The sequence below is a fragment of the Dasypus novemcinctus genome, chromosome 3 (genome assembly GCF_030445035.2).
Source record: "Dasypus novemcinctus isolate mDasNov1 chromosome 3, mDasNov1.1.hap2, whole genome shotgun sequence".
Classification (NCBI taxonomy): domain Eukaryota; kingdom Metazoa; phylum Chordata; class Mammalia; order Cingulata; family Dasypodidae; genus Dasypus; species Dasypus novemcinctus.
In genome coordinates, this window is record NC_080675.1 from 6,613,294 (window position 1) to 6,631,395 (window position 18,102).

At 48.8% G+C, this 18,102-nt stretch overlaps 1 protein-coding gene across 7 annotated transcripts in view; it reads right to left on the reverse strand.

The window, feature by feature from the left end:
• Positions 1–1,986: 1,986 nt before the first annotated feature.
• The window catches only part of EML1 (EMAP like 1), a 205,085-nt gene continuing 188,969 nt past the window's right edge, over positions 1,987–18,102 (reverse strand). For all 7 annotated transcript variants that reach the window (XM_058291734.2, XM_012522702.3, XM_058291727.2 and 4 more), the window contains 6 exons: positions 17,666–17,754; positions 7,967–8,064; positions 7,762–7,849; positions 6,370–6,465; positions 4,166–4,296; positions 1,987–3,557 (listed from right to left, as the gene is read on the reverse strand). In XM_058291734.2, the coding sequence (XP_058147717.1) occupies positions 3,432–3,557; positions 4,166–4,296; positions 6,370–6,465; positions 7,762–7,849; positions 7,967–8,064; positions 17,666–17,754 (628 nt within the window). In that variant the 3' untranslated portion in view covers positions 1,987–3,431. The remainder of the gene's footprint in view (positions 3,558–4,165; positions 4,297–6,369; positions 6,466–7,761; positions 7,850–7,966; positions 8,065–17,665; positions 17,755–18,102) is intronic.

Consider the following 18,102-nt stretch of genomic DNA (forward strand, 5'->3'; position numbering starts at 1 on the left):
TTGTGTCATCTCTCTTTTTTTGTCAGTTTTTGCTAAAGGTAAATTTTGGTGATCTTTTCAAAGAACCTGCTTTTGGTTTCATTGATTCTGTTTTTTTCTATTCTCTATTGCGCATATCTCTGCTCTAATCTTTCCTTCCTTCTGCTGGCTTTCAGTTTAGGTTGCTCTTCTTTTTCTAGTTCCTTAAGGTGCAAAGTTACATTGTTGATTTGAGATCTTTCTTTTTTTAATGTAGGCATTTACAACTATAAATTTCCCTTCGAGCATTGATTTTTGCTGTTTGGCCTTTTTTTTGCTGTTTTCTTTTTCATTTTTCTCAATGTATTCTCTACTATCCCTAGTGACTTCTTTGACTCAATCGTTAAGAGTGTGATGTTTAATTTCCATGTTAGTGAATTTTCCAGCTTTTCTACTGTTGTTGATTTTTAGCTTCATTCCATTGTGGTTGGAGAAAGTACTTTGTATGATTTTAATCTTTCAAAATTTATTGAGAATTGTTTTATGAGCTAATAGTTTGTCCTGGAGAATGTTCCATATGTACTTATAAATAATATGCATTTTATGGGAAGCGGATGTGGCTCAACTGATAAGAGTGCCTGCCTACCATATGGTGGGTCCAGGGTTCGATACCCAGGGCCTCCTGACCCGTGTGGTGAGCTGGCGCACATGCAGTGCTGCTGTGCACAAAGAATGCCCTGCCATGCAGGGCTGCACCTGCGTAAGGGAGCCCCACGCACAAGGAGAGCCGCCCCACGTGAAAAAAGTGCAGCCCACCCAGGAGTGGTGCCGCATACACAGAGAGCTGATGCAAGATGACGCAACAAAAATGAGACCCAGTTTCCCAGTACCACCTGATAATACATGCGGACGCAGAAGAACACACAGTGAACGGACACAGAGAGCAGACAACTGGGGGCGGGGTAGGGGAGAGAAATAAAAAAGACTTAAAAATAAGTCTCTTGTAGGCAACACATAGTTGAAGCATACTTTTAAACCCATTCTGCCAGTCTTTTATTCTAAGTTTAATCATTTGCATTTAAAGTGATTACTGGTAATGAAGGACTTAATTCTGTCATTTTGCTATTTGTTTTCTAGGTGTCATACCTTTTTTGTTCCTCAATTCCTCACTATGGCTTTTGTGTTTGATTTCTTTCAGTGTACCATTTTGATTCCCTCTAATTTTCTTTTTCATATATATATATATATATAGCATATATATTTTATATATTTATATATTTTTATTTCTCCCACTCCCACCCCCGGCATTGTTTTTGTGCTCAGCGTCTGCTTGTCTTCTTTTTAGGAGGCACCAGGAACTGAACCTGGGACTGCCCATGTGGGAGGGAGGCACCCAATCCTTTGAGCCACCTCTGCTCCCTGTTTGTTGTATCTCTCTGTGTTTCCTTGTTGTTTCTCTTCGCTGCAGTATCTTTTTGTGTCAGCGCACTGCACCAGCCTGTTGCATCAGCTCGCTGCCTTGCTCGTCTTCTTTAGGAGGCACAAGGAATCGAGCCCGGGACCTCCCATCTGGAAGGCGGGCACCCAACTGCTTGCACCACATCTGCTTTCTGCATATTTATTTTAATTAGTTTTCTTAGTGGTTACCACAGGAATTATGTTAACATCCTAAATTTGTAACCATCTAGGTTGAATTGGTACCAGTTTAGTTTAGACAGCATGCATTAACCCTGGTCCTATCCCACTCTTGTTTCCCACCCTCTCCTTTTGTCAATTATTAATATTAAAATGATTATTTTCTTCTAGTATTTACACATTCAAATAAGCTAACAATTGGGTGTGGTAATTAAGCCAGATTCTTTATACATATCTAATCTGATGAATGCTTATACTCTATATGCAAGCCACAGTCACATTTACAAATGACCCAGATAGAAAAAAAAATCTGTATATGAAACAATATGGTGTAAAACATCTAATTTTAGATATTTAATTTATATACTTTCATGAAAATAGGTCAATAAGAAATTCATTTTTCAGATTTTATTTCATTATAGAATATATTTGATAAGGATACATACAAACAAATTCATCTTTGCATGTCGTTTACTGGTGACCTGGCCTTTAGCAGCAGGCTGGCAATGGAATAAAAAATGTTTCCAAATGTTGCACTTAATCAGCCACTCTAAACAACCAGTGCTGTAGAGTTCAGAAAATTCAATTCATTTACTTGCCTATAACGAGTAAAAATCTTAATATTTGTTTTTAAGTCTATTACTCTTCTATTTTAAAATCTGAGATACATTCCCCAATGGAAACAATAAATTTCAATCTGTCACACAATCGAAATGGATAAGGCCTTCTTGACAAATTTATGTCACCTACATTTTACTCATCGGAACACAATCTTGTTTCCTTCTGTGGAGAGCAGCCCCTGCCCAGCAGACAGGAGGAGAAGCGGCCCTGAGTATTTCATGGAGCCTTTCTAGACTTCTTCCGTCTGCAGGCGTGGGGCACACTTAGAAGAGAGCTTTTTGACTTGGTCTACTTGGTCTTAAAGTACAAATATACACTGCCCATAAGCATAAAATAGTAAAGCCTAGCCTTACATATTTATTAGGAACTGCTAAAATCCTATACAAGTACATACTGTGATCATGCCAATGAACACACAGAGGAAGGCGGTTTGTGCCTCAGTGAGTGAGCAGGACACGCGAACAGGGGACAGAAGCGGGCGCGGCTCACGGAGCGGTAAGGGGCTGGCGCGAGGGGGCAGGCAGGCGGGGCCGACCGCAGCTCGGAAATGCCCGCCTGCCCTGCCGAAACAGGGGCGTCACTCGAGCAGGAGCTGCTTAACACCAGAAGAATAAAAGCCCTTTCTCATCAGCCTCTCGAAGGGAGGAGCTAACGATACCTTAGAAAATGGAACCAAATAAAGTCTCATAGTTGCACTTCCTGATTCAGCTGTGCAAATCAGTACTTCATTCTCTTCTCAATGGATTTATCCTTTCAGGATCATTTAATCACCAGTGATCATGATTCAGTACCTCATTAGTATCATAAATATTTGACTTAGCAAGCCAGGTGGTGACATAGTAAAGACTATATACAATATTTTAAAAGGCATTCTGTGACCATTTTGCAGAGTTCATAGAAAAGTTACAAAGTATCTACCAGATACTTCTGTTGATGTCACATAATGTAAACCTTGGAATCTTTTTTTTTATATTAAATGTGCACTGTTTCATATATTGTACAACAAAAGAGAAAACTGCACTGTTTTATCAGGTGTGACACTCACTGATCCCCTAAGCTAAGGTAACCGGTAGAGGGCATATTTTTCCTGAGGTTTGTAAGAATTTTTCAAACAAAACGGAAATCACAGTGACCAAGCGACACGCGAGTCGGTGGCTTCTGGGGGAGTGCCCCGGGGGCCCTGGGCACATCCCTGTCCCCACGGTCCCTGCTGGGGACTAAATGACCCGCCACTGCATGATGCTCGTGTCCTTCCCGCCTGTGGAGATGAGGTGGCTGTCTTCACGCAGGAAATCCACGTTCGTGACGTGACTGCTGTGCCCACCATACACGTGGCTTGGTGCCTGGAAAAGGGGGAGACGGGGGACGGTTTAACGCTGAGCAAAATCCTGATTTGGAAAGTACTTTAAAGGTAGGGTCGTGGCGTCGCTTCCTTCGTTCAGTGCCTTTCATGGGGCACCTTCACTGCACAGACCACGGAAGAGGCGCAGCAGCCAATGCCACGGGAGTCCCGCGTGGGGCCAGGGGCCGATGGCTGCCCTCTGCTGTGACGCATTCACCGCGAGTCCCGGGCCAGGGAGGGAGCTCGGGGGACGGCTGGGCACAGGCAGCGGGGTGGAGGGCGGGCAGGGAGCCCACGGGGCCGCCAGGGCTGGAGGGCCCTGCAGGCTGTGGCCAGGGCTCAGGTGTTTCCCAGAGCACAGGGGGGAGCCCCGAGCGCTCTTGAGCAGCAGGGCGATGGGGTCAGAGCCGCATTTGAAAAATCATTGCCAGTTACAGGACAGTGACGTGAATGACACCAAATCAGCCCAGCGCCCTCAACAGAGCCCCCACAGCTGCGTTTCTGACCGGTGGCATCCATGCACGGCACCTGGTCCCTCGGTTACTGGGCAGACCGGGCAAGCCCTAAGTGCCCGCGGGGATGAGGGGAGGAGGGAGAACGGGCCTTTACCCGAAACTGCGAGCAGGGGTAAGAGAAGAGGTGCACTTTGCCGAAGTCGTCGCCCGTCGCCAGGAGCCTCTTCTCGTGGGCCCGACACACGGCGTTGAGGTCAGTTCCGTCCGAGCCTTCGGGCCACACGCCTGAAACAGAGCACGGGCAGGGGTCGCTGGAAACTGGGGGCCAGGCCGCGCCCGGGCAGGCAGGTGGCTGCGGCGCTGGGCTGGGCGTAGCTCCCACCTCGCCCGCGCTCCCCGCGCGGCTCAGAAACCCTCAGCATGCAGCCAGCACGGCTGGGAGCAGCAGGGGCTCTGGCGAGGCTGGCCGGGCCACCTCCCACCCCTTCTGGGCGCTCCAGCAGACAGAGCCAACCCTGGTTCCGAGCACGGGAGGTGGACCAGTCTTCAAGCCGGCAGGAGCCTCTTAAATCTTTGTTTTTTTGCTAATTTTTACATGTGAGAGTTCTTTCCAGGGGCCTGGGGGCCCTCTGGGTCTGCCTGCACCGTTCCAGTGTTTCCTGGTGTCAGGTCTTGGTGCCTGCTGCTTGCTGGGGGCAGCCCGAAGGGGACCCTGGGCTGTGGCCGCCATCCTCGATGCGCTGCGGTGTCTGCGGCCTGCAGCATGGCATGAGAGGTGGCATCTCCTGACCCCTGCTCTGGGAAACCCTTTTGGTCCCAATAACTTTGGATATGGGAGAGCTGGGAGCACAGTTTCTCATCTGGCTGTTGCAACGGTCCTAGCATTTAACACCAGAAAATGGCAAACGCTAGCTCCAAGGAGATTTGTGAAATTCTGAGCAACTTGTTGGCTTTTGGTCTTACATAAAGAGATTACAGACACTGTGTTCTCTTTATTGTTCTTCTACACTGAGGAAATTAATTTTAGATCATTTAGGAGAACACATACTCTGAACCTTGAAGGGAAGTGGAAGTTTAGGGACCCCAAAACTTTATAATAAAAAATAGAACAACCCTAACAAAAGGTAAATAAGTGCATGTGGTCCATCTAGGTCAATTCAGCACAACCTGATTTGAGAAGATTCTAGAAAATTATCTCAGGTCCCAGTTCCTACAATAAAAAGGGTTAGAAATCTGTCTCTGAGCACAAGGAAGGATACTGAACATCATTAGGCCGTTATGGAAATGCAAGTCAAAACCACAATGAGATAATACTTCACGCTCACTAGGATGGCTGTTATTAAAAAAACAAGAAAGAACAGTGTCGGTGAGGATGTGGAGAAATCCCAACTCTCAAACACTGTCGGTGAGAATGTGAAGTGGTGGCGCTGCTATGGAAAACAGTTTGGTGGTTCCTCAAAAAGTTAAGTATATTGAAGTGACGAATGCATACCTTTGTGATTATACCCAATACCACTGATTGTATATTTGGATGGATTTCTGCTTTATTAATATGTATCAATAAAACTGGTTTGTTAAAAAAAGTTAAGCATAGAATTACCATATGACTCAGCAATTCCACTCCTAAGTATATACCCAGAATACATTGAAACCAGGGCCTCAAACAGATCCTCGTACCCAATGTTCACAGAAGCATTATTCATAGTAGCTGAAGAGGGGAAACCAGCCATCGACACAACAGCGGATACCCAAAATGTACTCTATCCACACAATGGAACACTATTCAGCCCTCAAAAGGAGTGACGCTCTGATACATGTGACAACACGGATGAAACCTGAAGACCTCATGTTGCCGTGAGCTAAGTCAGATTCAAAAGGACAAATCACGTATGATTCCACTTACGTGAAATATCTAGAATAAGCAAATTCAGAGACAGAAAGTAGAGTAGAGGTGACAGGGGTCAGGCAGAGAGGGAGGGGGTGCTGTTGCTTCATGGGTGCAGGGTTTTGTTTTGGGTGATGCAAAAAGTTTCAGTAATGAAAGGTGGTGATGATAGATTAATTACTTGAAAAAGTAATACCACTGAATTGGAAACTTAAAATGGCTAAAATGGCAAATTTTATGTTGCACATGTCACAGCTTTTGAAAAGCTCCGCCTCTCTGGTTCTTCTCACCTGGCCACAGGGGGTGAGCCCTGGGCCTCCCCAGGAGCTGCAGGGAGTGTGTTTTGTGGGGTTTGCGCAGCAGCAACGCAATGTGACAAGACCGGTGAGGAGGAGATCGCAGAGCTACTGAAGAAACCTTCTAAAAGCAGCTAAGTCTCATGGTTAAGCCAAGTGAAGTTTGCAGAAACTTACCAAAGACATGGAACCCCAAAGTGCAGGTGTACGTTGCCCACTCAATGTCTCGCGTCGTTTCTACACTGACAACTTGCTTACAAGCTGACGGAACCCCTGGAGAAAGCAAACGGAGGCCTGGTCACAGCTGTGCACAGCCAGGAGGAACGGGTCCCTGCCGCTCCCCGGACAAGGCTGAACCCACACAGCCGTGCCCCGTCCGACTACCGCGGCCCTGGGACCCGTGCCCGCGGCTGGCAGCCTGTCCTGGAATGGAGCCTGAGACTCTTCTTTGGTCTCTTCCCACCGCTGGTGTGGTCCGTTGCCCACAACTGGCTTCTCCTTGGACCATCCTCTGTGACTCGGTCTCAGCCTGCTCACCGTCCCCACCGGAGCCCCTGAACAGCACCCTGTGCCTGCTGCCAGGCACCCACGGAACAGCACCCTGCGCCTGCTGCCAGGCACCCACGGAACAGCACCCTGCGCCTGCTGCCAGGCACCCATGGAACCCGTGCGCACACACTCCCCCGGGCTAGGAATGGAAGTGAGTGGAGACCAGTTGCGCCCAGCACCAAAGGCCTCCCAGGTGGTCTGGCTGTTCCCTCAATGAGCTCCCACTGGTAGAGTATGAGACTGAGAAGATTCTAGATGCAGGGGCTGTTCTCCAAGTGGGACCTCGGAGAGGGAGAAGAGGGGAGCTGTGTAGTCCCCTGCCCCCCGGGGGTCTTGGCCACGCCATGTGCTTCTCCCTGTCCCTTCCCACCAGCAGCCCTGCCCGTCTCGGGCTCCTCAGGAAGTGGGTGACATGCCCCAACTAAGAGTCACCTCCTCCCATCTGCTGGCTCTTGGTGCCTAAGGCCTGGTGTTTGCACCCCAACTTCCTTATCTGAAAGATGGAGATATCCAGAACGTGGGAGGAAACGCCAGTGGAAACCACTGCGCTCCTTGGCACCTTTGTGGGTGCCCTCGGGTGACTGGCTTGGAGCCTGCATGGCAGGGGCTCGGCGATGCTCATGGGATCAGGGAAAGGCATGCAGTAGGTGCTCAGTGGCTGTCAGCCGGTCCCACCTCGCTGTGCCCAGAGACTGACTGGGAGGGATGGGAAGCTGGGGGAAGGGCTGCTGCCCAGCCACAAGGGAGAGCCTCAGGCCGCCTTGGCCCACCCTTTTGGCAGACCCCGTATTGTCCTCGTCACTGGGATCCACGGTGCACCCAGACCCCACGGGTCACAGAGCCAGAAAGTACTGAGAGGATGTCCAGTCCAACTCCTCCATTTCACAGAGGAGGAGACTGAGGGCCAGGATGACACCCTGGGCCCACATCAAATGGGGAATGGGGTATTCGGGAGAGGCCCCACTGGGGTGAATGTTTCACTTGATCTGCACCCCAGACAACTCCTGGGGCTCTACTCACAGTAGAGGATTTCATAGTCTCCTGAATTTGACACGAGGAACTGTGAGTTTATAGACCAGTCCAAGTGAGTAATGAAGCTGGAATGACCCTGGGGAGAGAAAAACAATTTATGACCTTCACTGGCCTTCTAAATTCTTGACTAACGCTGTATTGGAGCAATTAAAGGAATGCATAATATTTGTAAAAAAACAATAGGTACACTTACTGAGCATTTGCCAACTCGCGTATATTTCCTCCCGTTGTCGCTAACTCCGTATATGTAGATAGAGTTGTCGTGAGAACCAATGGCCAAGAAATTTCCATCTGTAAAAATACGACAAATTAAATCTCCGCTGTCAAAAACAAACACTATTGATTACAAGGGATAATGCTAGTTGCCATCACAGATTTGGACAGAGTAGCCAGATGAATAGATTATTTCAAAGAGAAAATTTTGCTTTTGAGTGGATCCTACACCACTGCCAAGGCCATCTATTGGAAATACAGAGCTGAGCAGTTTCTTCCGTATCACACCTTCCCCGGTGGTGCCCGTCCCTGAGGGCTTGAGGCTCAGACCCTGGCGCGGCCCACGGAGCCCTTCGGGGCGCCTCCAGCCACCCTGCTCGGCGCCCGTCCGTGCCTGGGCCCCCGGGCTCCCGCTGGGCCGCTCTGCCCCGCAGTGCCCTGGTGGGAGCACGGCCCTCCCCGCCTCTCTCCAACGGGCCATCGCTGCTGTCTTCTTCACCCTGGTTTCTGGCCTCGGGAGCGCCGGAGGACTGAGGCTGCAAGGCTTGGGGAGAAACTCAAGGAAAGGCCTCACTGGAGCCCAAAGGCAGAGCCAGCCCTCCAAGCTGGCAAACGAGCAACGCGGGCAGGAAGCACGATGGCGTGCTCGGGGCAGAGGCCGGGTTGGCAGCCTGTCCTCCAGCCGGGCCCCGGGGGCAGGAGGGAGGAGGCAGTGTGGGGTCTGGACCCCCAGGCCGGCGGATGCCCAGGATGGAGTGGGGGGCCCGGCACACCAGCTCGCGGGCCATGGTCAAGCCGCTCGCTCTCCGGGGGCTTGGCTCCCCACTCACCAGGCGGGGCGGGTGACGCCTGGGGCGGTCACTGAGACGACACCCTGGACAGTCCTGCCGAGCCCTTGCGGGCACTGGCATGTGGCAGCTTCAAAGGGCCGCGTTCCCCTCCTTTCCTCCCATTCCTTGTCCCGAGCAGGGAATCCTGCAGCAAGCCCGGGCCTGCTGCTCTGCGAACTGGGGCCTCGGGAAGGCTTGGCCCAGGCCGGCTGAGAACGGAGGTGCTGGCGGGCGGGGGCGGCCTGTCGGCGGGAAGGGCCGATGCCCACCACTGGCCGCCTCTGTGCCGGCTCTAGGGAACGCCCGGGGCAGGGCAGCCATCCTCAGCTCTCCAGTCCTCCCGCGATGAGGATGGTAATAAATACTAGACACTCAGAATTACTGTCAAATAATAATTGTTATTATAGCAGTTAGCGCTTCGGGTGCCTTCTAGGTACCAGGTTTCGTTACAAACTCTTTTCCCATATGGACTCACTTCATCATCATAACGACCCTGTGAAGAGGATAGCATCGGCCCCATTCTTCAGAAGAGGAAACTTGAGGCACAGGACGTAAAGTCACTTGGCCAAGCTCACAGGGCTTTACGGAAGCTGGGAGGAGAGCCAGCACGTCTGACGCCAGGGTGTGAGCGTTTGGTGGCTTAATGCCGCCCTCTGCCATGGCTGCAAACCTGACAAATGACGTGCTGGCCGGGGGGTTGTGCACTCTTAAGCAAAAAGTCTCAAAGAAACTACCTTACCACTTGGAGTAACTAATACTAAAATAACAATGGAACCCTTTGTTATTTAACCAACTGGCTTAGGACAACTGGTTAATTGTTTAAGGAACAAAGTCGCCCGAACTTCGCCGCCACGCCTTTTTAAAACTCGTAAGCTACATGCAACACCATGCGCACATCTTAAGTGTCCTGCTCAGAGTGCTTGACAAGCAGTGAACTTAGCCACCATCCCCACAACCATTTTTAAAGATGAATGAAAAACGATTTCACCACCTCCCCTGACAACCTGTTTATCTCCTACAGCCTTACTCAGCCTGCGGTTCCCCTGGGAAAACTCGGGGGGCTCCAGGCGGCCCCTGCAGCTCACTGCTGAGCGGAGAGACACTCGGTCGAGGAAAACCAGCCAATGACACGTGTCCTGGCCCCAAGCCTCTAGCAGCACATGGAGAGTTGTGGAGCCCAAAGAGACCTTCCTCATCCTCAGTGCCAGCGCTGGCCCCCTGGCCGCAGTCCCCGGGTTCTGGCATGTGCAGCCCCGTGCCGCCTTCCCTGCCCTCAGTGCCAGCTCTGGCCCCCCCGGCTGCAGTCCTGTGCTGCCTTCCTTGCCCTCGGTGGCAGCTCTGGCCCCCTGGCCGCAGTCCCCGGGTTCTAGCACATACAGCCCCGTGCCACCTCACCTCTTGCGGCCGGGCGTGAATCAGCTCCGATGGCACCGCGCAAATGCTGGTGGAGTCTGGGATGATGAAGAAAGCACGGCAGCCCAGAAACCAGGGGGGCCTGGAGGCTCCGACACACCATCACGGAAGGGCCCCCACCACTCACAGGGCCCTCCCCATTTACCTGCACCTTCTACCATGGCCGAGACCGGGTAAGAACACGAGGCTGGAAACACTTGGTCCCAAGCCAGCCTCTCACCTCCAGTCACTCCTAAGTACCTAAAGCTGGCCCGCCTAATAAAGAAAAGTCAGCTAGCGTCAGTCAAGTTCTGTCCAGAGGCCAGAGGAACTCGAGGGGCTGCCCGTTTCTCCGGGCCTTTATCTTCCCTCTTCCGCTGGTAAATTTTCCAAGTCTCATCCCTTGCCCTCTCAGATTATGAAATTCCTAAAGCATGCTCCACTAAGGCAACCTGATATTTGGTCCAAAATGAAAACCGGCTTGAGCAGAAGTCATGGAGCCAAGAGAGCCAGAGCTCAGTCAGACGAGGATAATTCAGCTCCCTCTCATTGCGTGCCTCGTCGCCAGGCCCGGAGCTGGGGGCTTTCACTCTCATTATCTCAGTAGATGAGCAAAGAGTCCGGGAAATGCCGAAGCAATTCAGCGGAGCAGCCGACAGGGCGGGAGGCCTGGCCTGGGGGCCACGAGCCTGCGCCCGGACTTGACCTGGGCTGGGAGGCACGAGTGAGATCCAGGCGGTGGGAACGGCACGGGCCTCCGGTGCAGACGCACAGCTACTGGGCACCCTCCCTCCTCGCCACACCGCGCCTTGGGGCTTGGGGAACCGTGGGGAGCAGCGCGCCACATGGCCCGGTGGAGCCAGGGTGCGTGAGCGCCACGTGGCAGGGGTGCGACCCATGGAGGTCTTTAACAGCCAGGCAGAAGAGGTGGGGCTTGATGCCAGAGGGGACACAAGAACCGCTTCTGGTTCATTCTAACAAAAGCAGAAAAAAGCCCCATCTCGAGCAACGACATGGGCAAGATTAGGACAGCTAAGTACCATCACATGACCAATTGCTGAGTCCAGTTTGATCTTCTCTCTTTCATCAGCACATTTAGTTTTTTATCCTAGTTTTAATGGGTTGAAATTAGAACAGGTAGGCAGGCTAAGTACATGCACTTGCGCTTAACGAATATATTATTTTCTTCCTATCTCCTTTCTTATTTTAAAAACCATAAGATTGTAATTCAATCAAAACTCCTGATATGCAAGTATGAGAATTATCTCTACTCCATTTCTATATTTCACAAACCTCTAAGGAATTGAGCATTTTACCAACCATCAATTGCTGACTATGGGTTCAGTGAAAATTCACCTAGCATTAGCTTAGCATAAAGCTTAGTCTTATGCTAATAAGCTTTAATATTTTAAGCTTATTAAAATATCTGATGAATAAAAAATACTTAAGCATTACTGAAATGGTAGTGCATGGTCCACAGAAATTCCCTAAGTTTGCGGTTCCTGGTGTGTCAGCCAATCACCCCACCCACCCTGGGTGAGTCGAGTGCGTACCCAATGTTACAGTTTAGCCTTACGAGGTAACTGTGGCTCCCACACCCGCCTCGCACCTTGAAGGGCGCTTACGAAGCAGCGCAGTTCATCCTGGAGCTCAAGCCTATCCAACCCCGGTGTATGGCGATGGGTCGGTGTTTGCCCGCACCACTGAGTGCAAAGGTAGCGCTGGCCCAGGGCCAGGGGCTCAGTGCCTCCTCCTGGCTTCGCAGGCAGTTGGCTCATCTAGAAAACTCACGATCCATTGAGCTTTTCCTCTGGCTGCTATCACAATGCCCAGAACTTTCTTGAGACTGAGGGAACGAGATGAGAGCCCTCATAATTTAACTATGTCTTTACTTTTTTTTTGCCAAGGGACCACCTGGCAGATGGGTGACAAAGGTAAGCTGAGATTTCGGCAGCAGGCTTCTAACATTCCATGTCAATGGTTTGCGGACCTAATGCTTTTTTCTTTTTTTGGTCCAAAATGTGTAAATATCTGAATTCAAGAAGGAGCCAGTCATCTATCATGGCCTAGACTATGGGGTGGAAAAGTCTCGTGAACTACCGGAATACTCAGTGCTGATCCCGCCTGCCTTCTATTGTAACTGGTTGCACTGTGGCTCGTCACGTCTACCTTTGGGCATCTGACAACTCTTTGTTGAGCACCTACTCGGTGTCAGACCCAGGGCTGGATGCTGGGCATACAGGGCGGATCTGTCCCCGCAGGGGTGCTGGGCCCTTCCCAAGGACCTGAGCCCACTTTGGGTGCTGTTCCTGTGCAAGCGCTGCCATCTGTGACATTTGCACAACGCGGCCACACTGCAGAAGGCACACTCACACCTCCCCTTCCAGTGGAGCCTCACGAGGACTTGCTGTGGGATTTGACAAGGGTCCCCCAGCTAATGAAGAGAGGGCACTGGATTCAAAAGCAGGTGGTCCTGGCTTTGGCCCAGGGACCTTGCCTCGGCCCCACGCAGCCCCCAGTCAACGGGGCTGAAATGCGAGAGGCAGGCGCAGTGGTAGAAAGCTCCCTGGTCTCCAGGGAAGGTCGCTGGTCTCACTGACAAGAAGCAGAACCGCACCCAAAGGCACCTTGCTCACATGAGAGGAGGGAGAGAGGGCTGCGGGCTTTCCTGGGAAAAGAGGCTGGGGACGAGGCGCTCAAGGAGTCACTGGAGCTCAAAGTGACTAAGAAAATGATGAGAAAAATGCAAAGGATTGGCTGGAATTAACAGAAAGAAATACCATACTTGAAAGGTCATGAATGAAAGGCATTCTAAGTCGAGCAAGGCCCTCAGGATGGAAAAAAGGCTCCCAAGGTGGCAGGGGCAGTTGTATGTTTAAACCAAGAAGTTATGAGCTTAGTTTGGGCATGCGGATGAAGCATCCGAACGAGGTGCTGTTCCTCTACGTTTGCTCTAGAGATCTAGACCACAGCCCACCATGACGTAGAGCTGACACTACCAACCACACTTCCTACAAAACGGTAGCAGCTCAGTCTTAGCCAAGCATTTCCAAGGACCAGACTGATGTTCCCAAGATACTAACGTAGCCAAAGGTCTTGCGTATCATAGAAAACCGTATTTCTCCAATCACAAGCATAGAGTAAGAAGGTTTAGAAATGACAGCCTGCCCAGCAGCGAGGAGCACTCCCAGCGGCCAGGCTGTTCTCTCCAAGCACCTTTCAGACATGGATGGAACCATGGCACCTTGGAGAGATGGCTGGTGTAGGACTGAGGCAAGAAACACATGGGGTGATCCAGAAAACTTGTATGTCAGAGCACAGGAATTAAAGACTACTAAGGTCGTGCCAGCGGGCTCAGAGGCCAGATGGAATGTTCTAGTGCTGGAGGCTGCTGAGGACACCGCAAGGTGGTGGGCAGGAGCAAGCCTGTGACTGGCTTGGGAGGGGCTGAGACGGGAAGTTTACTTTGTATTTCTGCTCCCAATCCTTCACAAATTATTTCAGAAAAACAGGAGACCAACTCATTCACTGAGGCCAACAGACTCTGATCAGAGACCCAAAGACATCCAAGACAAGAAAGACCAACAGCCTTCCTGAACACTGATGCCAAAGTCCTCAACAGAATATTAAAAATGGAGTCCAGCAAGATAGACAAAGATTATATACCACGACTGAGTGGGATTTATCCCAGGAATGCAAAATTAATCTGAAAATCACGTAAGGTAATACACCATTTTAATAAAATAAAACGGTCATGTCAATCGATGTAGAAAAAGCATTTGACAAAACCCAACACCCGTTCATGATGAAGAGTCTAAACATCCTGGGACTGGAGAAGAAGTTCCTCAAGACAGAAAGGGGATCTAACATCACACTTGCCGACGACCAGCTGCCTTTCCTCCTGAGCCTGGAGCAAGGTGACCGTTCTACTCTCGCCACTTCTGCTCAGCCCTGGACTGGAGGCTCCACCGGTGCGAGAAGGGGAGAAAGTAAAGGCATACAAAGGAAAATAGTCTTTATTTCAAGGCAACACGATCCCATATGAAGAAAACCCCAAGGATTCTCCAAAAAATCTACTGAAACTAATAAATGAGTAATTTAGAATGTCACACTATAGAAGATCCATGAATAAAAACCAACTTTATTTCTATGTAATGGTAATGAACAATCTGAAAATAATATTAAGAAGCCAATTCCATCCACAGTGGCATGAAAATAACCTACTTAGGGATAAATTTAACAGAGGGAGTGTAAGACATGTACACTGAAAACTGCTATTGATTGCTGAGAAGATCTAAACAATGGAGAGACATTCTGTGTTCACTGATTAGAAGACTCAATATTGTCAAGGTGGTAATTCTCCCCATATTGATCTATAAATTCAATGTAATTTATGCCTATTAAAATCTTAGCAGTTTTATTTTTTAAAAAGAAATTGACAAGCTGGTCCTAAAATTTATATCAAAATGCAAAGGACCTTCCATCAACAGATAAATGGATAAACAAAATATAATATATACAATGACGTTCTGATACATGCTATGGCATGGATGAACCTTGAAGACATATGCTAAGTGAAATAAGCCAGACACAAAAGGACAAACACTGGAGAGCTTCTTAATGAGGTTTCTAGAACAGGCAAATTTACAGAGATAGAAAGTAGAGAAGAAGTTACCAGGGGCTGGGGAGAAAAGGAAGGGGGAGTTTTTGCTTAATAGGTACTGAGTTTTTGTTTGGGATGATGAAAGAGCTTTGAACATAGATAACAGTGATGGTTAAACAACTTTGTGAATGCACTTAATGCCACTTCAAAAATGGTTAAAATAGTAAATTTCATGTTATGTATACTTTACTACAATAAAAAAATAGCTGTACCCCCAAAATGCAAAGAATCTAAAAGAGCCAAAATAAATTTGAAAAAGAACAACAAATTGGAGGAATTAAAAAAATCAATTTCAAAATTTACTCTAAAGCCAGAGTAATGAAGACTGTGTTACTGGCACAGGCATAAGCATACAGCTCACTGGGGCAGGACTGAGAATCCTGAAATAAATATTTAAGGTCAACTGATTTTCCACAAAGGTGTCAAGATAGTTCAGGAAGTTCAATAGAGAAAGTATCTTGTTTTTAATAAATGATGCTGGGACAACTGGCCATCCATATGCAACAAACTTGAACTCATTCTCACCATATACAATAAATGAATTCAAAATGGATCATAGACCGAAATGTAAAGGCTAAATCTTCATGACCTTGGATATGACATCGAAAGCATGATCCCTGAAAGAAAAAACTGATAAATTGGACTTCATAAAAATTGAAAACTTTTGTGCTTCAGAAGATATCATTTAAGAAAATAGACAAACCACACCCAGGGAAAAGTATTTGCAAATCATATCTCTGATAAAGAACTTGTATACAGAATATATGAAGAACTCCTACAACTCAACAGCAAGACAGGGAAACGGACTTTGGCCCAGTGGTTAGGGCGTCCGTCTACCATATGGGAGGTCCGTGGTTCAAACCCCGGGCCTCCTTGACCCGTGTGGAGCTGGCCATGCACAGCGCTGATGTGCGCAAGGAGTGCCGTGCCACGCAAGGGTGTCCCCCGCGTGGGGGAGCCCCACGCGCAAGGAGTGCGCCCGTGAGGAAAGCCGCCCAGCGTGAAAAAGAAAAAGCAGCTTGCCCAGGAATGGCGCCGCCCACACTTCCCGTGCCGCTGACGACAACAGAAGCGACAAAGAAACAAGACGCAGCGAATAGACACAGAGAACAGACAACCAGGGGAGGGGGGAAATTAAATAAATAAATAAATCTTTAAAAAAAACAAAACAAAACAAAACAAAACAGCAAGACAAGCAACCCAATTTAAAAGTGGGGGGAAGTGAATGTGTATCAACTGATGGAGCATCTACCTACCATATAGGAGGTCTAGGGTTTGGTACCCACGGCCTCCTGGCCTGTGTGGTGAGCTGGCCCATGTGCAGCGCTGCCACATGCAAAGAGTGCTATGCCATGCAGGGGTGTCCCCTCTGTAGGGGAGCCCCACGCGCAAGGAGTGTGCCCCGTAAGGAGAGCCACCCGGCGCGAAAAAAGCGCAGCCCACCCAGGAACGGCCGCACACATGGAGAGCTGAAGCAGCAAGATGACGCAACAAAAAGAGACGTGGATTCCCAGTGCTGCCTGACAAGTATGCCGGCAGACATAGAAGAACACACAGCGAGCAGACAACGGGGCAGGGGAAGGAGAGAGAAATAAATAAAAATAAATCTTTAAAAATAAATAAATAAAGTGGGCAAAATATTTGAATAACTATTTCACCAAAGAAGATATATGAATAACTAAAGTGCATGTGAAAAAAATGCTCAACATCATTAGTCATTAGAGAAATGGAGATTAAAACCACAATGAGATACCACTATACACCTATTAGAAGGGCTATAATAAAAAAGATGGGCCATAACAAGGGTTGATGTGGGTGACAAGAAACTAGACCTCATCCATTGCTAAAATGGGAATGTAAGATAGTATAGTCGCTTTGGAAAACTGTTCGGCAGTTTCATAAAAAGTTAAACCCAAATTATATATACAACCCATTGATTCCACTCAAACAAATGTCCACAAAAAAGACATACACATGTATATTCATAGCAACATTATTCACACTAGCCCCAAACTAGAGACAACCAAAATGTCCATTTACTAATGAATAAACAAAACGTGGTATAGCCCTAAATGGAATACTACTCAGCCATTAAAAAGAACAGACTTCTGATACACTCAATAATATGATTAATCTCAAAATCTACACAAGAGAATTCAGATGCAGTAGACTACACATTGTATGATCCCATCTATGCGAAAGGTCCTGAGAAGGCAGTTTAAAGGGGCAGGAGCAGCTTAGCTGTTGCCTGGGTTGGGGGTGGGGATTACCTCCAAAGGGCCTGAGGGAACTCTTGGGAGACGGGAAGGGTCTAAAACTGCATTGTGGTGATAACTGCACAACTCTATGAATTTACTGAAAATCAGTGAATCGTATGCTTATAAGGGATGAAGTATTGTATGTAAATTATATCTCAATGAAGTGGTTGTACATATGGCACAGATGAATTGATAAGATGTCTGGGAATGACTTCAAAATAATATAGGAGCAGGGGCAGTGGCTGGAACTACAGATGAGCGAGACTGGCCAGCAGGTGACGACTGCCCGAGCTGGGCTACAGGTACATGGGGCTTCATTATGTTATTCTGTCTACTTTTGTCTATTTTGATGTTTTCCATGAAACAAAAGGTGAGAAAGCAGTCAAGTTCCATGAAGGAAGGAAGAGAAACCCTACATGGGACAGGATTTAACTTCCACTCTGAGCAGTCGCGTGCAGGGTTTTCCGTATGGACATCTACGCGGAGCTGCGCAATTCGGTGGCCTTTCACTAGGCGTGGACGGGGTGTGCTCCCACCTGGTGAGTACCGCATCACAGACAGCTGCTCATTTCCATCTGTGTGGACGGTGACCAAGTCTTTTGTTTCCGTGTCAAACACGAACCACCTGTTAGAAACATGAGAAAAAGTACAAGTGAGAAAACGAGTACAGCTGTGAAGAACTCTTCATCCTAAGGGCTCAATAAATACTCTGCTTAACAAGAAAGCTTATTCCCAACTTTCAGTGAAAGAACACTTCCGTAGCCAGCATTTCTAAAGAAAGGAAGAGGGTCTTGGCTATTGTTCAGGATGATTCAGTTATCAATGGTTTCTCCACATCTGAGTTTTGTCACTGACATATCATAGGAGAGCGCGCAAGAATGAGCCGCAGCATAGCACGGGGGCCTGTGGTCAGGGGGAGCGAGTGGCAACGCGACCACCTGCAAGAGGTTTGCACGGGGCGAAGCGGGGGGCC